The 23,886-nt window shown below is 48.9% G+C and overlaps 8 protein-coding genes and 1 non-coding gene across 9 annotated transcripts; 3 read left to right on the plus strand and 6 right to left on the minus strand.

Moving 5' to 3' along the window:
* Positions 1 to 2,409: 2,409 nt before the first annotated feature.
* LOC112346346 (pentatricopeptide repeat-containing protein At4g02750-like) lies at positions 2,410 to 4,332 on the minus strand. The gene has a single exon (XM_024675092.1). The coding sequence runs from the start codon at positions 4,330 to 4,332 to the stop codon at positions 2,410 to 2,412; it is 1,923 nt and encodes a 640-aa protein (XP_024530860.1).
* A 46-nt stretch (positions 4,333 to 4,378) lies between these two features.
* LOC9632658 (peroxisome biogenesis protein 7) lies at positions 4,379 to 5,699 on the minus strand. Its single transcript, XM_002970551.2, has 3 exons — positions 4,660 to 5,699; positions 4,561 to 4,601; positions 4,379 to 4,502 (listed from the first exon to the last, which is right to left on the minus strand). Exon 1 carries the CDS (start codon positions 5,630 to 5,632, stop codon positions 4,682 to 4,684), a length of 951 nt encoding a protein of 316 aa, XP_002970597.1. The 5' UTR covers positions 5,633 to 5,699; the 3' UTR covers positions 4,379 to 4,502; positions 4,561 to 4,601; positions 4,660 to 4,681.
* Positions 5,700 to 6,296: 597 nt separating this feature from the next.
* On the plus strand, positions 6,297 to 8,042 carry LOC112346347 (pentatricopeptide repeat-containing protein At4g02750-like). The gene has a single exon (XM_024675093.1). The coding sequence runs from the start codon at positions 6,297 to 6,299 to the stop codon at positions 8,040 to 8,042; it is 1,746 nt and encodes a 581-aa protein (XP_024530861.1).
* LOC112346439 (calponin homology domain-containing protein DDB_G0272472-like) lies at positions 7,988 to 10,685 on the minus strand. The gene is made up of 4 exons (XM_024675444.1): positions 9,268 to 10,685; positions 8,504 to 9,206; positions 8,330 to 8,421; positions 7,988 to 8,262 (listed from the first exon to the last, which is right to left on the minus strand). Exons 1-4 carry the CDS (start codon positions 10,592 to 10,594, stop codon positions 8,135 to 8,137), a joined length of 2,250 nt encoding a protein of 749 aa, XP_024531212.1. The 5' UTR covers positions 10,595 to 10,685; the 3' UTR covers positions 7,988 to 8,134.
* A 209-nt stretch (positions 10,686 to 10,894) lies between these two features.
* Positions 10,895 to 11,806, plus strand: LOC112346441 (zinc finger protein DZIP1L-like). Its single transcript, XM_024675449.1, has 3 exons — positions 10,895 to 11,267; positions 11,332 to 11,450; positions 11,508 to 11,806. Exons 1-3 carry the CDS (start codon positions 10,913 to 10,915, stop codon positions 11,784 to 11,786), a joined length of 753 nt encoding a protein of 250 aa, XP_024531217.1. The 5' UTR covers positions 10,895 to 10,912; the 3' UTR covers positions 11,787 to 11,806.
* A 208-nt stretch (positions 11,807 to 12,014) lies between these two features.
* Positions 12,015 to 15,029, plus strand: LOC9632659. Its single transcript, XM_024675448.1, has 20 exons — positions 12,015 to 12,149; positions 12,203 to 12,268; positions 12,327 to 12,356; positions 12,405 to 12,503; positions 12,559 to 12,606; positions 12,670 to 12,732; positions 12,788 to 12,832; positions 12,884 to 12,934; positions 12,989 to 13,036; positions 13,084 to 13,155; positions 13,212 to 13,303; positions 13,359 to 13,496; positions 13,549 to 13,618; positions 13,679 to 13,746; positions 13,809 to 13,935; positions 13,984 to 14,094; positions 14,150 to 14,610; positions 14,671 to 14,729; positions 14,786 to 14,825; positions 14,888 to 15,029. Exons 8-20 carry the CDS (start codon positions 12,917 to 12,919, stop codon positions 14,979 to 14,981), a joined length of 1,398 nt encoding a protein of 465 aa, XP_024531216.1. The 5' UTR covers positions 12,015 to 12,149; positions 12,203 to 12,268; positions 12,327 to 12,356; positions 12,405 to 12,503; positions 12,559 to 12,606; positions 12,670 to 12,732; positions 12,788 to 12,832; positions 12,884 to 12,916; the 3' UTR covers positions 14,982 to 15,029.
* A 123-nt stretch (positions 15,030 to 15,152) lies between these two features.
* TRNAA-CGC lies at positions 15,153 to 15,225 on the minus strand. Its single transcript has one exon. It is a non-coding gene; the product is annotated as a tRNA-Ala (tRNA).
* Positions 15,226 to 15,240: 15 nt separating this feature from the next.
* Positions 15,241 to 16,124, minus strand: LOC112346442 (early light-induced protein, chloroplastic-like). Its single transcript, XM_024675450.1, has 2 exons — positions 15,657 to 16,124; positions 15,241 to 15,598 (listed from the first exon to the last, which is right to left on the minus strand). The coding sequence occupies exons 1-2, from the start codon at positions 16,038 to 16,040 to the stop codon at positions 15,305 to 15,307; spliced, it is 678 nt and encodes a 225-aa protein (XP_024531218.1). The 5' UTR covers positions 16,041 to 16,124; the 3' UTR covers positions 15,241 to 15,304.
* Positions 16,125 to 19,944: 3,820 nt separating this feature from the next.
* On the minus strand, positions 19,945 to 20,828 carry LOC112346388 (early light-induced protein, chloroplastic-like). Its single transcript, XM_024675277.1, has 2 exons — positions 20,366 to 20,828; positions 19,945 to 20,290 (listed from the first exon to the last, which is right to left on the minus strand). The coding sequence occupies exons 1-2, from the start codon at positions 20,753 to 20,755 to the stop codon at positions 19,997 to 19,999; spliced, it is 684 nt and encodes a 227-aa protein (XP_024531045.1). The 5' UTR covers positions 20,756 to 20,828; the 3' UTR covers positions 19,945 to 19,996.
* Positions 20,829 to 23,886: the final 3,058 nt, after the last annotated feature.

Raw genomic sequence — 23,886 nt, forward strand, 5'->3', positions numbered from 1 at the left:
CATATAAACTCCTATATAATCATGATTCAATATTATTAACGGAGTCGAGTTTATCTTTGCAATTACCACGAGTTGCTAATGTTAGGTTTTGGGATTAATATTTAACTAGCATTCTTCCACTTGTTTGAGTAGAATCTTCTGAAAACTTATGCTATATACAAGTGGGACTACAACAATGTTACAACTCTTATCATCATTCGCTTGCGGAGTATAAAATGGATGACTTAGTGTTAATTTGTTTTCCGATTTTATAGTACGTGGTTTGTTTAAGAGGCTCCTTGCTCAGTATAAAGAACTATATTAGGTGTTGTAGCAAGTTGGATTGCAAGTTCATGTAGCATAATATTTAATAGGCCAATCCTCCAAAAAAATTGTGAATGTACAATGACAAAAATGCTTCATACAAAGGGATTAGGAACAATTAATACCACTTACAGATCCACTAGTCCCTCCTCTTGATGTTCCTCCAAATCCAAAAGGAACGTTTTGAGAAACATCAAAAGGATGCACTAGTGGATTTGTAGGTAGTACTAGTTGACCAAGTCAATTAGAGAACCCTAATTGCCTTCCATCCTTTCAAGAAGAGCACTAACATTAGTATGGTGGGATTTTAATAGCTATTGGATTTGTTTCAGTTTAAACCACTCATGTATATAAGCTTTTGGAATAATTGATATGTATATATTTATATTTAATATCTATATTTGATGCATTTATATAATTACAAAGATAATTTTTTTTCATTTTTCTAGCCATCTAAAGCAAAGTAAACAACACAATTCATACTTATCTTTTTTAATAATTTAAAATTAAACTTTATTACTACTTGTAATTTTCTTAGTACAAGATTGTAGGTGGTGATTGTGTTAGAAAGGGCAAAACCCCATCTTCCTGACACTAACATTTCATTTATATTTGTATATGAAATTTAACTAATAAAGGGATTTTGATTTGTAATTTTGTTATATCTTTTCCTTTAGCACTAAAGGAAAGTATGTTTGTAGAATCCTAAAAATATGTCTCTAAAATTAGTAATATAAAGGTGATGGGCAACAACTGCATAAAACACAAATTTATGCTAAAGTTGATTCAAGAAACTAATTTTAGTATTACTCATTATAAAATCTTATATCATAAATAATAATATATTGTAAAACTTTAATTTATAAAAATTAAAATATTAATATAAAGTTTAAATAATATTTATAAGTAATAGCTATACATAAGTTTTTATACAAATAGTATTATTACTATAATGTAAGGAGAATTTACGAAAGAATTAAATCTAACATGACTTTATACATAGCTTATAATTTGCTATAATAAATGTAAATATACCATTTTTAACTTAGAAAATAAAAATAATTAATTTTTAAAATTTATGCTAAATATATTTTATTTTATTGGATATTAGCTCATTTATTATTTATAGTTTGAGAAAATCTTTTAACATATAACAATTAAGCATGAACTTTTCATAAAATAAGTCATTATATTATATAAAATCGTTAGTTTATTTATGTTTATATGATGACTTTAAGAAATGTTTATTTGAAGGAAATAGATTTAAATTTAGATTCAAGACGATATTAATAAAAATGTAATATTTTTTAAAATATCTAAAATTCATATGAAAATCATTTTTATGTATGCGTAACATCTTTTTCTAGTTTGAATAATTCCAATTGTAAATCTAATATCAATCTTTATTTAGATCATTTTAGATTAAAAGTTTATGTATAGAATAATATATTTATTTAAGCATGTATTATTTTGTATTTTTATTCTTTAATTTATTTTTATTATTTTAAATTGTATTTTAGTCATTATTTATAGAGACATATTTATTTTTGTAAGTGTAATTATTAATTTAAAAAATCCTAGAGAGCAATGTTTTTGTAAGAATATATATAATATTGATGTTAAGGTTGAGCTTCATTGTAAGGTGAATTTCCTTAAATTGGTGGCTTTAAATAAAATTGTATAGGTATTTATTATAATTATAAGGATATTTGGTCTTTTATGTTTTATTTTTTATAAAAATAATCCAAATAAAATTGTTGTGCTTGGGAAGAAGTATATTTGTAAATTTTAAACATATAAATGTAAATATAGAGGGTATTTTTGCTATAATTATTTTAAAGTTTATGCTTCATGAAAAGTATAAATTAAAATAATAAAAGTGCCAAATGATTAAGATATGAAACATATGGCCTGATTTAATGAGCAATAAAATTTTATAAATAAAAATTTTGGAAAACTTATTTAGAAATAAATTAAATTCACTATAAGCCAGTGTTTATTCTTCCATTAATACATTGACATTAGTTAACTATACTATTTCATAAGTTTATATATTTTTAATCTAAATTTATATTTATTAACAAATGTTTAAGTTGCAAAAAGTATTTAAGCACAACTGGAGTTCTCTGCATAGATGTTAGACAAGAGCGTGTAGGGAGTATCAAGAGCTTGGCGATGGAGGAGCACAAACTTGGAGGCCCTCTCAGCTCTAGCACGGTCACTATGCGTCTTACATGCGCTCAGCAAGATCGTCCAGGACACAAGATCAGGAAGAAACGGCATGCCAAGTATGAGCTCCTCGGCCTCCTGGAGCCTCCCGGCCCGCCCCAGCGCGTCCAGCACGCAATGGTAGTGCTCCACCACTGGGACGATGGCGTGATCCTGGATCATCGCTCGAAACTGGCGCACCCCCTGCGCCATCTTCCCGACGTGGCTGGCCGACGTGAGGATCGAAACCATCGTCACCGCGTCCGCCTCCATGCCCTCCAGCTCCATCACCCGGAACAGCTCCAGCGACTCCTTGTAGCGAGCGGTGCGAGCATACGCCGCGATCATCCCGTTCCACGACACCGTGTCGCGCACTGGCATGGCATCGAACAGCTCCTTGCCTCGATCCACAAGCCCGTGCTGGCAGAAGATCGCGATCATGGCGTTCCAAGGCAGTACCAAGCTCTTGTGATGAACCGGCATCGTCTCAAAGAGCTCCACTGCCGCCGAGAGCTGCCGGTTGTGCGCGTAGGCCAGGATCATCGCTGTCCAGGTGACCGCATCCCTGTCCGCCACCCCGTCGAAGATCATCTTGGCTCGATCCAGCTCGCCGTGCTGCGCGAACGCCGTCAGCATCGCGGTCTTGGCAACCGACGTTGGCTCCGGCATCCTCTCGAACAGAAGCTTGGCCGACTCGAGCTCCCCGGCCTGAGCATACGCCTGGATCATGGTCGTCCACGAGATCCTGTCACTCTCCGGCATCGCCTCGAAAAGCCCACGAGCCTGGCTCAAGCACCCGGCCTCGGCATTCGCAGAAACCATCGCGTTCCACGACACCACGTCCCTCCCCGACATCAGACCGAAGAGCTCCCTGGCTTGATCCAGCTGCCCGTTGCTGGAGAAGGCTGCGATCACTGCGTTCCACGACACCACGTCCGGCTCTGGGATTCGGTCGAAGAGCTCTTTGGCCTGGACCACCCTCTTGCTCACTGCGTATGCCTGGATCATCGAGTTGAAGCACACCACGTCCCACTCAGGCACCCGGTCGAAGACGCTGGCCGCGCTGTGGAGGTCGCCGTGCTGCGAGTAGGCTCCCAGCATCGCTGTGCACGACACCACCGTCCGGCTCAGCATGCTGTGAAAGACGAGCCTCGACTTGTGGAGATGCCCGAGCTGGGCATACGCCTGGATCATCGCAGTGCACGATATCAGCTCGTGCCGGGACATCTTCTCAAACGTTGCTCTTGCCTCGGCGGGACGGTCGGCTTGAGAGTACGCTGTGACGATCGCGGACCACGAGACGAAGTTGAGCTCGGGCATGGCGTCGAACATCCGCTTCGACTCGTCGAGATGCCCGGCTTGGGCATAGGTGGCCATCATCGCTGTCCAGGAAACCACGTCCCGTTGAGGCATCCGGTCGAACAGGAGCTTCGCCGGATCGAGCTCCCCGAGCTGGGCATAGCCTTGGACGATGGAAGACCAGGAGACTATGTCACGCTGTCCCATTCTCTCGAACAAGCACCTGGCGGTGGCGAAGTTCCCGTTCTGGGCATAGGCCGAGATGATGATGTTCCACGAGTAGACGTTGGGCTGAAAGATTGAGTCGAAGACCGAGCGAGCAGCGTCGAGGCTGTGGCATTTGCCATACATCTGGACGAGCAGGTTGGCGAGATATCTGTTGCTCCTGTGTGGGCTCTGCCGGATGCTCGAGTGGAGATGGCTGCCGAGGAGTAAGTCCCTGGCATTCCCACACGACTTGAGGAGCTCGGCAAAGTCGGAGACGGTGGCGTTGCTGAGGTTTCCATGGAGCCAGACTCTCATGCCACTTTGATCCTCCCTCGTCTAGACATATTTGATCCTAGGTGTAGAAACTGCAAGTAGAGGTTGTTACTAAGGCGCTAGAAACATCAAACTAGCCTTTGGTTTCTCGAGAAGAAGCTGGAGACAATGATACCTTCAAGCTCGGAGATGGGCGATGTTGGATCAAGACACTAGCAAAGCAAAAGATTTCGTCACAAGATCAAAACAAAAACTAAAACAAAATCTCACCTTGAATCACTACAAACGTTCTCAAGAGGAGCTAAAGTTCCCTGGAAGTGAAACAAGAGAATGGTCATGACAAGAGAGAGCGAGAGCCACAAAACTTACCGAGAAGAAGAAGAACTTGGCTTCAAGCTCGAGGATCCATTCCATGCTGCCACACGTAGACAGTCTCGTCCCAGGCGGTGCTCGCCAGCAATCCCTCGACGTGAGGACTCATGTCGATCCCAATCGCAAACTCGGTGTGATGGTCATACCGCGCGAGCAGCGCGTCCTCTGGAGCCATGTAGTCCCACATACACACCGTCATATCGTAAGAGCACGAAGTTATGACGCTGGCGTGGTGTGGCGAGAACTTGACCCTCCTCACAGCGTAGCCGTGCCCCTGGAGAGAGCTCATCTCCCTCCGGGGATTCCTCACGTCCCAAACTTTGATCGTCTTGTCCACCGATCCAGAGACGAGCACGCACTCGTTATACTTGCTCCAGTCGCACGCCAAGATCTCGAGCTGGTGCCCCGGGATGACGAGCGATGCGTGAGGATCTCTCACGTCCCACACCCGGAGCGTGCAATCCCCGGAGGCCGTCAAGAACACATCGGCGTGGCGCGGGTTCCACACCGCCGTGTAGACGCAGTACGAGTGCTCCGCGAACGTCCGGAGCGATCGCGGCGCGTCGATCGCCCACAGCTTGGCGGTGTCGTCCCAGGCGGAGCTGAGGAAGCAGTCCTTGCGGACGAGATTCCAGTCGACCGAGTTAACCTCGTGGCCGTGCTCCTCGAAGCTGCGGATGGGATTGGCGTGGCGGGGGAGGGCCGTGTCCCAGACCTTGACGCTGCCGTCGGCGCTGGCGGAGACGAGGATGTGCTCGTTGTCCTCGGCCCAGGTGCAATCGTAGAGGCCGTCGGCGGTGTCGAAGCTGCACAGCTCCGCGATGCCGCCCGAGGGATGGAGCTGGAGAACGTACTGGCGGCCGTTGCCGATGATCCCGAAATTCTGCGACGTCGCCACCGCCAGGAGCGTCTCGGAGAAGGGACTGAATTCCACCGAGTAGCCATTGAAGGCCGCCTTGAACGCCGGCATTCCCTGGCGCTAGAGCGAGCTACCTTGTGCCAAGAACCCTAAATTTCTTCAATGGGCAATCCGCCAAATCTTCCACGAATTGCTTGAACCTGGATTGATGATCGTGTTTGACTTTGCTGCAATTGACTATACCAAGCGATCGTGCTCTAGAATTCAGAAAGCAAGATCTCTATTCATGACCATACCCAGCGATAGTGCTCTAGAATTTCAGCAAGAACGAGCAAGAAAGAGCCCTAAATTTCTTTCGAATTGAGCGATCGTTCTAGCAAGAACGAGCAAGATTTCTATCATCGATCGTCGTGCAAATGAGAAGAGCCCTAGTGAATAGCATTTCTCCTATTTTATGATTCAGAGAGCCCTGATCAAGAGCAAGAGCGTCGACGATCTCGCGCAACTCATCCGCGCCGCCGGCGACGCCAGGGATCTTCCCCGAGCCGCACAGCTCCACGCCTCGATCTTCACCAACAGCAACACTCGGAGAAGCGATGACCATCGCTTCCTCGCGAATCTCTTGGTCCAGACCTATGGCAAATGCGGCAGCACCGCAGCCGCGCGCCAGATCTTCAACGCCACTGCCCAGCGCAACGCATACTCCTGGAACAACATCGTTACCGCATATGCCCAAGACGGGCATCTGGAGGAATCGAGCCGGATCTACGCCAAAATGCCCAAGAACAGCCCCATTGCGTGCTCGGCGATGGTCACGGCATTCGCGAAGCACGGCGATTTCCACCGCGCCAAGGCCCTGTTCGATGGAGCGCCCGTGCGAGATCTCGCGATGTGGAACTCCATGCTCTCGGGATTTGCCGAGAGCGGCGATCTCGCTGGCGGCGAGGCTACGATTGAGAGAATGCCGGAGACGAGCGTGATCTCCTGGACAGCCCTGCTCCACCTCCTTTGCCGCCTCGATCGCCTGGAGCTCGCCAAGGATATCTTCGATCGGATGCCCGGCCGCAACGAGCTCGCCTGGACGATCATCTTCCAGGCCTGCGCCGTGAGATCACTTCTCCTCGATGCTAGAGCTGTGCTCGATCGAATGCCCGCGCAGAGCCTCTCGTCGTGGACGGAATTGATGTCGCTCTACGCGGATCACGGCCAGATCGAGCAGGCCAAGGCCGTGTTCTTCGATTCCATGCCCGATCAAGACGTCGTCTCGTGGACAACGATGATCCGGGCGCTAGCGGCGCATGGAGGCTTCGCTGAGGCGGAGGAGATCTTTGCCAGGATGCCGCAGCACGACGCCATCGCATGGACCGCGATTATAGCTGCAAATGCCGAGAAGGGGGATCTGGAGAGATCGCAAAGGCTGTTCCATCTGATGCCGGAGAGGACGATTGTCACCTGGAACATCCTCCTCCACGCGCAGTCCAGAATCGGGGATCCAGACTCTGCGCAGCTCGTGTTCGATCGAATGCCGCAGCGCGATCCAGTGTCGTGGAACATCCTTGTCGCGGGCAGTGCCGCGCGGGGGCGCATCGATCGCGCGAGCGAGATTCTCGAGCGCGATGCGCCAGAGCGAAGCGTGACGCTCCTCAACACGATGATCACTGCGCTGGCAGAGCAAGGCCGGCCCGACGCCGCGAAGAAGCTCTTCGACTCCATGGCGGCCAAGAACATCGTGTCCTGGACGGCGATCATCGCCTCAGGCGCACTCAATGATCGCCTCGAGATTTCCAAGCTCGCCTTCCAGAAGATGCCGCAGACGAACCTCGTCGCGAGGGTCGCGATGCTCTCGGCCTATTCCCTCCGCGGCGCCATAGCCGACGCTAAGAAATCCTTCGACGCGCTAGGCAGCTGGAATGCCATAGCCTGGAATTCGCTGCTCGCCGCGTATTCCCAGCACGATCGCCTCGACAAGGCCGAGAGCTTGTTCCAGAGGATGCCGAACTGGGATTCTTTCGCCTGGACGACGATGATGACCGCCTATTCCCGTGCCGGGCTGCTCGATCTGGCACTGGGAGTCTTCGATTCCATGCCGGATCGCGATATTATCACCTGGAACGCAGCGATCGCTGCGTTTGGCCAGAACGGGCACCCGATCACCTCGATCCGCCTCTTCCAGCTCCTCATCCTCGACGGCGCCGAGCCAAACGACGCCTCCTTCCTGAGCGCGCTCACGGCGTGCAGCCATGGGGGCCTCGTCGCCCTAGGCCATTCCATCTTCCTCTCCATCGCGGCGGATCACGGCGCCGTGCCGAGCCGGCAGCACTACAGCTGCGTGATCGATCTCCTGGGCCGCGCTGGAAAGCTTGGCAGCGCGCAAGACCTCGTCAAGAACATGCCATTCCTCCCAAACTCCATCGCCTGGGGATCCATCCTGGGCGCGCTCAAGCTCCATTGCCGCCAAGACCAAAGGCGGGAAATTTTGCCCAATTTAAATGAGAGAACCATACAAATGTTTCAATCTTAGAAATTTTTGGAAGCTCTTGCGAATCGATCTGTGGAGTGTTCCGAAGTGTATAAACAATGTTATGTTAGAAGGAAGAACGCATTGTCTCGCGTCTATAAGTAGCCCATACTCTTTTTGTATTGGAGCTCCTCTTTCCAAGTGACAATATCAGCAATCCAGTCGCCACTGCCACTGCGCTGTGAAAAATCTGTGCGTTTCTTATTGCCAGTAGTTCCAAACACTGCAAACACAATAGATCATAGACCTTGTCACCAACTTGGAAAACTTGTCACAAACTTGGAGCGTACCTTCGTTTAAGCTGCAGCTATTTGCTCCCTTGAAGATCTTGTCCGGATCCATCTGGGCCTGTTTAGCTAGCTGAGGCAGCAGGTTCTCCTTGCTGCAAAGATCAACACGAAGAACTCTGTGAGAAAAAAGAGAAAAAGAGAAAACGAAGGAAAAAACAGAAAAGAAAAGCTTACTTTGCCCAACGCGGTATTGGCTTCACGGGCCTCTTCGGCTTCCTCGGATTTTGGTTCTCCTTGTCATCGTCGTCGTCGTCGTCAGAGGAGCTTTTGTAAGGAGAGATTTCGTAGGAGGCTGGGCCTGGATCTTCTTCTTCGTCTTCTTCTTCGTCCTCGTCCACCATCTTACCACCCAAAAGAGATGGGCAGAACTGTTGCTTGTGATCTAGCACGGCTGGCGTTCCCAGGTAGCTCTCAACACCATTCAGGCTCGTTTTGGAAGCGCTCAGTGAGACTGCCTTGCGTTGAGCCGTGCCACTCGGTACCCGAAGCGCATGGCCGAGCAGCCCGAGCGACTGTTCCCTTTGAACGTAAAGTTCTTGGCTGCCTGATACCTTCTCTAAAGGTCGTTGCTGCTCTTTCTCCAGCATTTTCATCCGTTGGAAGACTTCTTCTCTGCGCTTTTTCTCGGCCTCCCTGCTAGCGAACCAGTTGGCTTTCGTCTCCTCCGCTTCCCTCCTCCTCCGCTCTGCTTGCCTCTCCTTTTCTAACCTTTGCTCCTTCTTCATCCTCAGCTCATCATCAACTCTTCTCCGCTTGTTCTTCAACTCTTCGTCTTTCCTCCTCTGTTCTTCCTCCAGCTTCTTCAGTCTCTTTCGCTCGAGGTCACCCTTGACTTCTAAAGGTCGTTTGGTTGTCTTACCGCGCACGTCTTTTTTTCCTACCGAGACAAGAAAAATGTTAGCATAGGACAAGATGCGTGAAGATCGAGTAAGACAAACCGTTTGCGATGGACTTCTGCTGAGTAACGAGAGGGACAAATGACTTCAGGTTTGTCGCGATGGACACGGTGGGTTTTTGCTGAGTGATCAGTGGGAGAAATGACCTCATGTTTGAAACCAGGTTCTGCTTCAAGTGAATGCTCTCCTCTTCTTCTTCTGCAGAACCTGGTTCTGAAACTATTGTGCTGACAGCTGCTCTCTCCTTTTCGTTCTCCTGGAAGTTCGTTTGCTCCGTTATTAGCATAACCTCCAATTCTTCCTGGTCAGGTCCTACTTTCTCCTGGTCTAGTTTCCTTTCTTCCTCTACAGTTGCTCTGTCCTTTTCGTTCTCCTGAAAGTTCGTTTGCTCCGCTGTGCTGACAGTTCCTCTCTCCTTTTCGTTCTCCTGGAAGTTCGTTCGCTCCGTTACTGATTCTTCCTGGTCAGGCCCTGCTTTCTCCTGGTCTGGCTTCCTTTCTTCCTCTACACTTGCAATCGAGGCAGCTTGTTCTTCCTGATAAACTACTGTGCTGACAGCACTCTCCTGGAAGTTCGTGTGCTCCGTTACTATTTCTTCCTGGTCAGGCCCTGCGTCTGGCTTCCTTTCTTCCTCTACACTTGCAACCGAGGGAGCTTGTTTTTCTTCCTGATAAACTACTGTGCTGACAGCTTTCTCCTGTTCGATCTCCGTTTGCTCCGCTACTAATTCTTCCTGGTCAGGCCCTGCTTTCTCCTCACTTGCAGCCGCGGCAACTTGTTCTTCGCCGTGATAAACTACAGTGCTGACAGCTCTCTCCTTTTCGTTCTCCTGGAAGTTCGTTTGCTCCGTTACTAAATCTTCCTGATCAGGCCCTGCTTTCTCCTGATCTGGCTTCCTTTCTTCCTCTACACTTGCAACCGAGCCAACTTGTTCTTCTTCCTGATCAACTGTGCTGACAGCTCTCTCCTTTTCGTTATCCTCACCCAATTCTTCCTGGTCCGGCCCTGCTTTCTCCTGCTCTCTTTCCTCCTCCACATTTGCAACCGAGAAGGCAAATTGCTCTTCTTCCTGGTTTGGCTCCTGCTCTGGTTCTGGAAATGCTGTGCTGACAGTTCCTCTCACCTTTTCATTCTCCTGGAAGATCCTTTGCTCCTTCACTAGCAAGACACCACCTTCTACCTGGTAAGGCCTAGCTTTCTCCTGGTCTGGCCCTTCCTCCTCTAAAACCTTCTTCTTGAGACTTACGGGAGGAAGAAGTACCCGCATCAGCGAGTGCATCGAAGCCACAAAGTACTGCTTCTGCTGATGGAACTGCGCATCCGCATTCTCTATCGTCTCGAGGAGAAGGTGTATTCTCGCCTCCTCCATGGCTTCTAAACCTTAGCGAGCGCCCAGCCTACTCTGATTCTAGAGATATTTCACAGCGCAAGCAGATCTTTACCGGTTCTCGCCGCCCATACCCTAGCCCGCCCACCCGGCGCCAAAGCGAGCTCCTCCACCCCTCGCCATAGCTTCGCTCCTTAGGGCAAGGTAAAGAAAATGCGAGAGAATATTCGTACGAACACATCCGAGCCGTCCGCTTTAACGCGATCGACGGCTCAGGGTGCTCTTACCGTTACAGCTCCGAGTACTTTAAAGTTTTTTGGAGAGAGAAGAGGGCGCCCTGGATTTCGATCATGCGTAGCGATGGCTGATGCGATTCGCGGGGAGGAAGATCCCAAGCTGCTGGATTCGAGAGGCGGCCGCCGCGACCACAGCGCCGATCGCCAGAAGAAGCAGCGGAGGGTGGATGCATCCAGCAGCCGTGACGATGGCGAGGCGACCGAGAGCTCGGAGAGCTACAGCGACGACGACGAGAGGTACGTGAGGAGCAGCAATAGGTCGTGGAAGAAGAGATTTGGGCCAGCAAAGAAACGATTCATCGATGCGGATTATCAAGAGGTGTTTCGAGCTCCACCGTTTTGTTTCCAAAAGAGAATAGCTCGGATCGATTGGAGGACACTGCATGCCATCGAAGTGGATGGACTCATCCAAGAAATCGGTAAGAATGTAGGTCCTTTGATTACTTTTTTTTGTTTTTTTTTTAATTTGAGTTATCTTTGTAGACATTGGAAAACTAGAGACTGTTCTTGATACTATAGCGTTTGGAGACATCCAAGGTGAAGATACTCGTAACTTCACCGAGCAAAACTTCATCAAGCTTTTTCGTCTTGCTCAATTGATGGTACGTGAGACTTCTACTCTAGAGGAATTTTCTTTTCCGACGATTTTAACTTAGCAGATCGAGTATCTTCTTCATGTCCAAACTGTTCTAGCGGATCAAAAATCACAGTTGATCGGTGCCGTATCAGGTGCTCGGAGAAAAGGTGAAAAACTGAGGCTGCGATGTCTCTGGCAACACGACGCTCTAAAGCAGTCCCAGAAGGATTTGAAGCATGCCAGAAAGGTGCATTTGCTCGACATTACAATAATGGTTTATATTTATATTGCAGACACTAAAAACTTACGAGGGTCTTTTGCGTTCCAATGGAAAGCAAGCTGCTGTCCAACAGCAGGTTAGCACCGAAAAAGAAATTAAAAACGAACGCTCTAAGAACTTAACTTGACCCAGTTCTCATCACTCAGCTCTGGGGATGTGTGTTCTTGAGCTCTTGCTGTTGGTGGTGAACTATACAGGTGCACCATTGTCCTTGCTGTGAGAAGATCTTTGAATCTTCATACTATCTTGTAAGTAAGAAAGGTCTTCCTTTTTCTTTCTTCTCTGACGTTGCTTTGTAAACAGGATTTGCACGTATCGAGGAGACATCCAAGGCCAACAGATCGCTCCGAGCGAGCGGATGTTCGATCGGAGAGAGTATCAGAAGAGAGAGCCCCTGTCTGTCATCCACCAGTTGCAAGAAGTGTTGAGAAATCTGCCGCACAAGTAAGGATGATCTTCCATCTCTGATTACAACTTAATTATGCTTTTACCTACAGGTAAGAGCTGAAACTGAAGCAGTTTTACAAAGAGAATTTGAACGACAACACGGAGGAGTTTCACATGTAAATTCTTCTCTTTCTTGCTTTTTTCCTACATGTCTTTTGACTATCGCAACTTCAGCATGACGACAGCAGATCTGGTGGTGCTCAGGTAAAAAACGCAGACCATCTATTCTTTCTAAATTTTTTTTTCGTACAGGTGAGTTCTTTGCATCGAACTCTACATGACAGCGGGAGTGAATTTGACGAAGCTGATTACCAACTTGGCCTTCCTTACTCACAATCTCATGCCACTCCTGTAAGCGTTTACCTTTTATTCTTTTTCATTTCTATGACACTACCACTGTCGGTAGAGGTTGCAACGAAGAGATGACTACGAGGTTTTGGAAGATGCTGGAAATGTATGGCAATAAGAATGTTCTTGCGAGTGTTTCAACGAGCTAATTCTTCTGGCTTTTCTGCAGAGGCTGAGTGACTTGGAACGGAAGTTTGAAGGTGTTGAACATCAAATTCACCACCTCAATAAGGTCACCTAAGAATGTTATCAAATCCTGTTCTCTAACTTTGAGCCACCCACACCAGGAAAATATCAAACTGAGAACTGAACTAGACGCAGCTTACCGCGAGGTATATCGTAATCGATTGTATTTTACTTGTTCTTATCATGCTCACAAACAGCTATCTGCTTTGAGATCTGGAAAACGTCAAAGAATGGGAGACAGTCCTCAGGTGCTAAAGGTCAGAGATCTAGAACTGGGACTCATGTTTTCTTTGTATGCATAGCTTGAGCTGGAGAAGAAGGAAAAGCAGCTAATCAAGTATATGAAAAAAGTAAGCAAGTTAGTAAGATCAAAAGTACAATCTAAATAACTTCACAGAACGAAGGAAAATCGTCCGGTATCGAAGACTTCACCGTGCAGGAGCATGCAAGAAATGCCAAGTCCTTGAGCGTAAGCAAACATGAAACTTTTCGTGCACGTAACTCTGGACGATCCACAAATAACAGGACTGGGTTAGCGACACGGATGATAGATACAGCGACCTCACCATGGGAATCACCGAAGAGTTTCGCGATCTCGAGCCACCCGAAGATGCAAGGCTAGTGATTAAGTTTTCTCTCTTCCATTATAGTTAACTAATGGAAACTGTGCAGGAGCCGGCACTCGGATGAATCGGGACGAAGTAGCGCAGCTTCAAGGCGAAAGCAGCTTGTTGACGTTGATGACGGGACTCCAGTGTCGGACAAGGAACGCTGGGTGCAAGAGCATCAGTATGCCCCAATACCAGAGAAGTGAGTCTGGCTCTTTGACTCTTTGCTTTAACTTCTTTGAACTCCCTTCTAGGCCTTATGCTTTGTCCAAATTCCCACACGGTTCGTCTACAGTGAGTACTATGCATGGAAGAATGGCCGCGGTAAGAACAAAAGCCCCTTTTTACTTCGTTGTGTAAGCTTACGTTTTATATTTTGTCTAGCAATTCGAACAGAAGCTGAATGCCGAGCTGAAGAAGTTTGGGATCTCAGCAAACTCGAAAGGAATCAGGTCCGTGTTTGAGGTTCCCAAATCAAATATATTGTTCCGAACTTCTCTTGTATTGTAACCAGTGACGAGATGCTCAAAGCGGCACTATCAACACTAGAAAGGCAACGAAGAACTCGCTACTGTGACGCTCCACCCGATGACCGCAGGATCATGGAGTACGAGAGAAGCACTATACAATGGCATATTGAGGTACAACATACTATGCTTGGCTGGATAAAATTGATCGTTTTTAAATAGAGAGCTGTACGTACCCGCGACACGGATCGCCTGGAATCAATTTTCGAGGAAGAGTCAGAGCCAGAGGACGTTGCTTCTGTTGTATCAGACGACGAAATCTCTGAAAGAGAAGTGAGTTCAAGTTTTCTACGTTAAATTCTCACTCTCCGTCTCGGGCTTTATGCAGGAGCTTGAAGAGCGGGCGAGCTCGAGACCGTCACCGTCGTATGGAAAGCCATCACCATCCTACGGTCGTCGCACGCCGTCGCCGAGATCCTACGGCCGGCGCTCACGCTCGCCGTCGCCACCGCAACCTCCAAAGTCGAGAGGAGGGGGACCGAGCTCGGGATTTACCGAGCAGTTTGTGTCCAAGGCATTTTCGTGGCGAGCGGACGACGAGTCCGAGTCGCACACGTTTAGAGTTACTGGCGAGGTGGTAGCGCAGCGAGTTAAATCCCCCGGTGGAGGAGGAGACGTTCCACACAGGATTGTTATATCGCCAGTAGCCAGTCCAGTGAGTGTTAGTCGGGGGCCGGCTCCTATCTTTGAGGACGAGCAAGTGGAGGAAGATTTGGGACTGGGTGACTGGGACAGCGACGATGGAAAGAACACGAGCAGTCCAAGCCCGAGAAGTCCCGAAGTTGCGAGGTAAAGAGCTTTAAGTTCTTTAGAGTGTTCGCTTTGGTCATGAGCTCTTGATTTTTCCAGGCAAGTTATGAGAGATATACAGTCGAGAGTGGAATCTCCTTCCAGCTCCAAAGCCACAGGTTTGTCATCTCGTTATTTCTTTGTTCGTTCTTTCTTGATTTGCAACTTGGTGCAGCTAAGCAAAAAGGCAAGCAAGCAGCAGCTGGATCTACCAAGTAAGAAACGCTGGTGCTTCTCCTACAATGCACAGAGTTCTAACTTAGCTTTTCAATTGCAGCAAGTCCAAGCAGCACGCCAGTAGTAGCAATGCCAGTGATGATATCAAAATGCTAGACGAACTTGATGCTGAAATCAATGACATAATAAGATGAATCTTAGTATCATTCATCCAAGAATCTAAAGCTCCGACTGTCAATCAATCGAAAGGCATTGAAAAACTCGCGCGAGAACATGGTTGACGCAATGCAAACAAGGAGAGAAAACTAAAGTTTCCGCAAACCACAGCGCGTTCCCTCGAGCACAGGAGACTACAAACACATACATGGAGATGCCGGGTATCGATCCCGGTGCCTCTCGCATGCGAAGCGAGCGCTCTACCATCTGAGCTACATCCCCTTACCACAGGAGGTAAACCACAAAGCTAATATATTTACTGGCCAGACAAAATTTACAAATTTGATCTATCCGAGATCACTTACATCATGTTAAAAACTGGCGTCTTGATGAAGGATTCCGTGATCACCAAGGCCAGGAAACCAAGCATGGCAGTCCGCCCGTTCCAGCGCTCCGCCATGGCATTAAACGGGCCCAAAGCTCTGCTATCGGGGCTCTCTCCCTTAAACATGGGAACCAGCGACGCATACGCAAAGAGTTGTGCCACCATCAAGAAGTTAAACAAGCCAAAGTTGCCCGGCGTGTAGAGCTGCTCGAACACCGTTTGTCCCGTTATTCTCTCCACAGCAAATGCCCACACAATTCCAACCATGGCCTGTATCAATGGAAAAAAATCTTAGAACAAGGGACTCTCCACGGATCCAGGAACTTACCAGTCTGCCATTGATCGTCTCTGGGCCAGCGCCATCAAATGCCATCAAGCTGGGGAACGATCGATCGCCAGTCTCTGGCCGCCTCTCGATCTCCGGCCTCGGCCACATTGCTCCGGACGATGGCACAGCTCCAAACACGGACTTCTTCTCCGACTCATTCTCTGCCTGGTTCTTGAGCACACCCTCGCGGCTAATATTCTTCTTGGTCTGGTCCAGAACGCTGCTGATGCCATCGCCTCCTGCAGGACCTTTGTCCGAGGAAGCTCTCACTGGCAGCAAAAATCCCAAGGAGCGAGTGGATCGGGACTTGTGAGCGGAGGCTCCTCCCAGAGGAGTTTTAGAGAGGGAGGAAGGGAGTGCCGCAAGGCTGCTGGCTAGGGCCATGTTGCTCAGGACTAAAAGCTACAAATATTTGGACCTGGAAAAAACTTCAAATGAATTGGATCGCTCAAATCGAATGTGTGGATCGCAGGATGGCTAGACTGTTCTCGGTGCTGGAATTTATACGAATCGGGGACCACACGTGGCAAGATCCCTGCCAATGTAGTGTCACCAAAGCATCTCTTATGTGTCGTAAGGTGGCGCGCCTGTACCGTGAACACTATTAAAGACGATGTTACAGCTGCAAAGTCAAATGGGGCTTGCCACTTTGGCATAGTACGCGTACAACTGAAGACCCTAAGTTTCCATTCTTGTGTTCAAGACCACATAAAGTTTGAAAGAAGAACGAACAAAGGTACTTTGGCAAATCGAACCCCAGCACCTGCCCAAACTCCGCGAGAGCACACATGCTGCATGGCACGTTTCTCTTGTAGCGTGGCATTTTCTAATCCATTCATGCATTTATACTGTTTACGGGCCTCGCCCCTCAAGAAGCATGAGACTGAAAGATTCCAATACTGTTCATATGGTCGCCTCTACTGTGCGGCAGCTGATGTCCTCAGCTGTCTCCACCTCCGTCGCGGGCCTTGGTCGTCCTGTGACGCTTTTGCATGCATAGGGGTTAAGGGAATATTCGCACATATTCTTGATATCTGTCTTTATTTATTTTGTTTATAACAAGAAAAAACCACGGTCATCTCTTGCCTGTGTAGAGCTCGAAGTGGATAAAGCGGCCAAATGGTGAATATCGGGAATAAAAAGTGCTCACCCGAAACAAAATCTCGCCCAGAAAAATCGATCACTTGCGCCAGCGCCGCCAGCCCGAGGACTATGCGTTTTAGGTCAAATCAATCTAGACTTGGGGCCCCAATGGTTAAATTCCACGCGGGCGTGAGGCAGGAGGCGCGTTTTAGGTCAAATCAATCTAGACTTGGGGCCCCAATGGTTAAATTCCACGCGGGCGTGAGGCAGGAGGCGCGATGGGATCGAGGGATTGATCCATAAAAAATTGGATGGCAATTTTTATTTTATGTATGTTCTAACTAATCAAGAACATTCTTTAGTATTCTCTTAAACTCTTCCGTTTGGATCGTGCGGGTGGGCAGTCATTGACTACATAATTAACCTTCTCAATGCATGCGGGGCGGCTTTGAGTCGTTGTCCTCCCATTTGATAACTCGCTGGAATCCTTGGATTTCGAGGAGTGAGGTTGTTATAGCCCACATAGCCGTTTATAGTGCCTGCGTAGCTGTCGTAGAGAACCTTGTCCACAGTCCTTGCCCGACACCATTGTTGGAGGCCTTGCCATGTCCAGTATCCAAGGGTCCTTAATTAGCTCGGTGAGCAGGAAGGAAGTCCAAGTCCAAGGGAAGTAGTTCATGCCGCCACCACCATCAATTCGGGAGGGATGTTGAGCTCGTGCAGGCGTTGACAGAGTTTGCTGCGTAGCACTTGACCAAATGCATTTGGCAATGTCGACGTAACAAGCATTCTGGCAGAGCTTGTCGAGAGTGATCTGCATACGAATAATGCACGCGAAAACCAGCCGGGCCTGTGGCTCAGCATCCCTGGAATTCTGTCCATCTGACAACCACCAGATTTTAGGGCGGTAATTAGTGGCCCATCTCGTTAAGAGGATCGGATTCGGGTTCAGCATTTGCAAAAGTTCAGCCGTGAATCTGTAGACATCGGCCACCTGCCGTCGAGGAAGTCTGTGAATGGCATCCTTCATCTCGGACCATCCTTCAATTCATACAGCTAGCAAATGTGCTGGATCCAAGCGTCCATGTCCTTGATAATCACCTGCGGAAGATGCGGTACGCTGTGGAAGGCCTGTGTCGTACTTGACAAACTTGTCAGATGTTGACGAGCTTGGTGTGGAATTGGGCTCAAGCCCTCGCAACGGAGCTGCCATGCTCTTGGCTGTGGGAAGGCCATATTGTACATGCAAACTGCGACACTCCTCGTTCCACCACGGCTTGGTGGGGACGGTCACCTCCTGGAGAATTTGCACAAGGACGTCCGTTCGAGCGCCTATTTGGAAATTGGCCGTGGCGACTAAGTAGTCCACGGTACTGTGTCCTGCGATGGTTGTTGCCACGCGATGAAATGGCCGTGAAACCTCATGTGGGAATGTAGATGCTCCATACATCTTTGTTGTCTGGCATAATGGGAGGAGTTTGTGCCCATTCTTGCATCGAACTTGTCTAAACTGTGGCAGATCCAGCGCGCCATGTGGTGGTGTTCGCCTTCCTGCTCATCATGAGCGGCTTGATATGAGCTCGTGCGGCTGTTGAAATCCCCCGGAAATATCACTGTCGCATTCGTGCTTCAAGCCGCAGTACAGGATGCTAAGGCGGATGATTTGCGACATATGTTTCTTGCAATGACAGAGGAGGTTCTGTACTTGATTCGTTTGATCTTTTTCATCTCTTATCACTGCTTTTATTTGTTTTAGATCGTTGTGAAGCTTGCAAGCGGTCACCCGTTCTGCTAGGGCCGCAAAGAGGAAGAGGGTTCCCGTGACATAATCCGGTGATCAACACCCGCCCTGAGGAGGCTATGCGGATGTTGTTCTCCTCGGTATTGCTTCGACACCCGAGTGACGACGTGGTCCTTAGTGTAGACGAGACTTCCAGTTCCAGGCTCTAGGAATCCGGGTAAATCTGGGTGCTGGTGTTCCTAGGTTTCTACAAGGTACTCTAGTCGTGGCGTAACCCATGGCAGTTCCAGACCAGTTGGGCCTCTTGCGCTCAGTGGGAGATTGGTTTACCTCTTGCGTTTGCGCTTCATCCTTATGTTTACGCAAGCAGTGTGACTAAGTCCGTGATGTCGCAAACTCCGGGAAGGGTCTGGAGGGTGGTGAATGTTGGCGAGGCGATTGAAAAGCTGGTGGTAGCTTGAGTCGCTTCATCGACACCGACACCGCTCGGGACTGGGCTCACCCTATAAGGAGAGGAGAGGCCGCTCGAGGCCACTCCAGCGACTCAGGCCTCGCGTTCCCGAGCTACTCAGGCCACTCCCACCAAGCCCACCCAGATCTGGGCAGCTACGTGTACCCTGGTAGACGCCCCAATTTGCGAAAGAGCTGCCGAGGGTGCGAGATTCTTCATCAAAAAGCCGTCGGTGAGAGTACGTGCGCTTGCGGCTTGTTTTACGCTGAGCGTGCTGTGCCGGTGAGTGGGTATGTCCCAAAACGCGGATTTGTCGGACTTCAGTTTGTGGCGGCCATACTTGATGTGCAAGCGGAACCTCCACCGCCCATCGCTTCGATCTCCTTTCCAAGTTTCCGGAGCGCGTCCTTGCCGTTTCCAAATCCGCACGGTGCCCGTCCATCTCGAGCATCACCACCCGGAACACAGTGGAGGCTCGGTCCCGTAAGCGTGCGTAGTCTTTGCGCTTGAACGTATCTTCAGCCCAGACCCGCTTCATTTGGTCGTGGCGTCGAAGGTGACCTGTGGGATGGATCTTGAAATCCACGGTTGGTGTCGCTCCCATGGATTAAACCAGCCGAGAACGTCCTGTCGCTTAAAGCTGGGATCATCGATCCGCAAGACAAGACTGAAATATTCGGAGTCGTCCTTCTCCTCCAAGTTGCCGTAGGGGAGAGCGGGCCGTGAATGTTCCTCTCCCGCTTTCATGAATCTCAGGCGGAAGTGACGATGGAAAGAACACGAGCAGGCGTTACGAGGTAAAGAGTTAAAGGAGAGTGTTCGCTTTGAGGAGCTCTGCCAAGTTATGAGCGATAGATCTCCTTTCAGTTCCAAAGCCACAGGTTTGTGATCTCGTTACTTCTCTGTTCGTTCTTTCTTTTCAATGCAGCTAAGCAGTATGTACCAAGTAAGAAACGACCCTATATATCTAGACGAACTGATGCTGAAATCAATGACATGATGCTTCTCTACGTAAATTGGCCAGCGAGAGGAACAAATTTACAGATTGGATTTATCCGAAGTCACTTACATCATGTTAAAAACTGGCGTCTTGATGAAGGATTCCGTGAGCACCAGAGCGAGGAAGCCAAGCATGGCAGTCCGCCCATTCCAGCGCTCCGCCATGGCATTAAATGGGCCCATAGCCCTGCTATCGGGGCTCTCTCCCTTAAACATGGGAACCAGCGACGCATACGCAAAGAGTTGTGCCACCATCAAGAAGTTAAACAAGCCAAAGTTGCCTGGCGTGTAGAGCTGCTCAAACACCGTTTGTCCCGTTATTCTCTCCACAGCAAATGCCCACACAATTCCAACCATGGCCTGTTATCAATGGAAAAAAATCTTAGAACAAGGGACTCTCCACGGATCCAGGAACTTTGGATATGAGGAACTTACCAGTCTGCCATTGATCGTCTCTGGGCCAGCGCCATCAAATGCCATCAAGCTGGGGAACGATCGATCGCCAGTCTCTGGCCGCCTCTCGATCTCCGGCCGCGGCCACATTGCTCCGGACGATGGCACGGCTCCAAACACGGACTTCTTCTCCGACTCATTCTCTGCCTGGTTCTTGAGCACATCTTCGCGGCTAATATTCTTCTTGGTCTGGTCCAGAACGCTGCTGATGCCATCGCCTCCTGCAGGACCTTTGTCCGAGGAAGCTCTCACTGGCAGCAAGAATCTCAAGGACCGACTGGATCGAGACTTGTGAGCGGAGGCTCCTCCCAGAGGAGTTCTAGAGAGGGAGGAAGGGAGTGCCGCAAGGCTGCTGCTTGTGGCCAAGGCCATGTTGCTCAGGACTAAAAGCTACAAATATTTGGACCTGGAAAACACTTCAAATGAATTGGATCGCTCAAATCGAATGTGTGAATCGCAGGATGGCTAGACTGTTCTCGGTGCTGGAATTTATACGAATCGGGAACCACACGTGGCAAGATCCCCGCGATTGTAGTGTCACCGAAAGCATCTCTTATGTGTCATAAGGTGGCGCGCCTTTACCGTGAACCTTAAAGACGATATTACTAGTTAATCCTTCAGCTGCAAGTCAAATGTGGCTTGCCGCCCTGGCGTCTCCTTAACATTTTACGCGTACTCGCAAGGCCTACGTTTCGTTCAAGACCACATACAGTTTGAAAGAAGAACGAATAAAAGTACTTCGGCAAATGGAACCCCAGCACCTGCCCAAACTCTGCGAGAGCACACATGCTGCATGGCACGTTTCTCTTGTAGCGTGGCATTTTTTAATCCATTCATACATTTATACTGTTTACAGGGCCTCGCCCCCTCAAGAAGCATGAGACTGAAAGATTCAAATAGGCTGTTCATGTGGTCGCATCAACTGTGCGCTGATGTCCTCAGCTGTCTCCACCTCCGTCGTGCCCCGGGCCTTCCTTTGGAGGTTAAGGGAATATTCGCACATATTCTTGATATCTGTATTTATTTATTTTGTTTATAACAAATAAAAACCAGAGCTCAAAGTGGATAAAGCGGCCAAATGGTAAACAAAATCTAGGAAATTGTTCTGACCCGCCCAGAAAAATCGATCACAGCGCCACTTGCGCCAGCCTGAGGACTATGCGTTTTAGGTCAAATCAATCTAGCAATGCAAGCGCGGGGATCGAGGGATTGATCCATAAAAAATTGGATGGCAATTTTTATTTTATGTATGTTCTAACTATCAAGACTAGAATCCTTGGATTTCGAGGAGTGAGGTTGTTCTAGCCCACAAAGCCGCTGATACACGTTTATAGTGGCTGCGTAACTGTCGTAGAGAACAGTGTCCACAGTCCTTGCCCGACACCATTGTTGGAGGGCTTGCCATGTTCAGTATCCAAGGGTCCTCAATTAGCTCGGTGGGCCGGGAGTCCAAGTCCAGCCCAAGGGAAGTAGTTGAACACCGAAGATCGTGCCACCACCACCATCAATTCGGGAGGGATGTTGAGCTCGTGCAGGCGTTGACAGAGTTTGCTGCGTAGCACTTGATCAAATGCATTTGGCAATGTCGACGTAACAAGCATACACATGGATTCTGGCAGAGCTTGTCGAGAGTGATCTGCACACGAATAATGCAGGCGAAAGCCAGCCGGGCCTGTGGTTCAGCATCCCTGGAATTCTGCCCATGGGACAAGTCGTTTCTCAAACCACCAGTTTTTAGGGATCATAATTGTGCGGTAATTGGTCATCTCGTTAAGAGGATCGGATTCGGGTTCAGCATTTGCAAAGGTTAAACCGCGAATCTGTAGACATCGGCCACCTGTCGTCGAGGAAGTCTGTGAATGGCATCCTTCATCTCGGACCATCCTTCAATTCACACAGCTGGCAAATGTGCTGGATCCAAGCGTCCACGTCCTTGACAATCACCTGCGGGCTGTGTCGCACTTGACAAACTTGTCAGATGTTGACGAGCTTGGCGTTGGGCTCAAGCCCTCGCGACATTCCGAAACGGAGCTGCCATGCTCTTGGCTGTGGGAAGGCCATATTGTGCATGCAAACTGCGACACTCCTGAAACCTCAAGTGGGAATGTAGATGCTCCATACATCTTTGTTGTCTGGCATAATGGGAGGAGTTTGTGCCCATTCTTGCATCGAACTTGTCTAAACTGTGGCAGATCCAGCGCGCCATGTGGTGGTGTTCGCCTTCCTGCTCAGCATGAGCGGCTTGATATGAGCTCGTGCGGCTGTTGATATCCCCCGCAAATATCACTGTCGCATTCGTGCTTCAAGCCGCAGTACAGGATGCTAAGGCGGATGATTTGCGACATATGTTTCTTGCAGTGACAGAGGAGGTTCTGTACTTGATTCTTTTGATCTTTTTCATCTCTCATCACTGCTTTTATTTATTCTGCTAGGGCCACAAAGGAGAAGGCGTGACATAATCCGGTGATCAACACCGCCGTGAGGAGGCACAGCGGATGTTGTTCTCCTCGTCTTGGTATTGCTTCGATCGAGTGACGACGTGGTCCTTAGTGTAGACGAGACTTCCAGTTCCGGGCTCTAGGAATCCGGGTAAATCTGGGTGCTGGTGTTCCCAGGTTTCTACAAGGCAGATGAGATGGTACTCTAGTCGCATGGCAGTTCCAGACCAGTTGGGCCTCTTGCGCTCAGTGGGAAACGATTGGAGATTGGTTTACCGCCTGGTCGCGCTTCATCCTTATCTTTACGCAAGCAGTGTGGATGTCGCAAACTCCGGGAAGGGTCTGGAGGGTGGTGAATGTTGGCGAGGCGATTGTCGTAAAAGCTGGTGGTAGCTTGAGTCGCTTGGGTGGAGTGGCCTGAGTAGCTAGGGAACGCGAGGCTTGAGTCGCTGGAGTGGCCTCGAGCGGCGTCTCCTCTCCTTATAGGGTGAGGCCAGTCCCGAGCGGTGTCGGTGTCGATGAGGAGAGGAGATCTGGGCAGCTACGTGTACGTAGCCGCCCCAATTTGCGAAAAGCTACCGAGTGTGCACCTCGGAGATTCTTTATCAGGGAAGCCGTCTGTGAGAGTACGTGCGCTTGCGGCTTGCTTTACGTTGAGCGTCCTGTGGCGGTGAGTGGGTTGGCGGCCATACTTGATGTGCAAGCATGTTTGCGGACCAGAACCTTAATCTAGACCAACTCGGCCACTTTCACAAACTGAAGTCCGAGAAATTCGCGTTTTGGAACATACAGCGCCAGCCGAGAACGTCCTGTCGCTTAAAGCTGGGATCGATGATTCATTGATCCGCAAGACAAGACTGAAATACTCCGTCGACGGAAGTGACGATGGTAAGAACACGAGCAGGAGTTAAGCTAAAGTAGAGTGTTCGCTTTGATGAGCTCTGGCAAGTTATGAGCGATAGATCTCCTTTCAGTTCCAAAACCACAAGCTTGTTATCTCGTTATTTCTCTCGTTCTCTCGTTCTTTCTTTTAAGTGCAGCTAAGCAGGATGTACCAAGTTATAT

This window comes from Selaginella moellendorffii, unplaced genomic scaffold (assembly GCF_000143415.4).
Source record: "Selaginella moellendorffii unplaced genomic scaffold, v1.0 SELMOscaffold_14, whole genome shotgun sequence".
Lineage (NCBI taxonomy): Eukaryota > Viridiplantae > Streptophyta > Lycopodiopsida > Selaginellales > Selaginellaceae > Selaginella > Selaginella moellendorffii.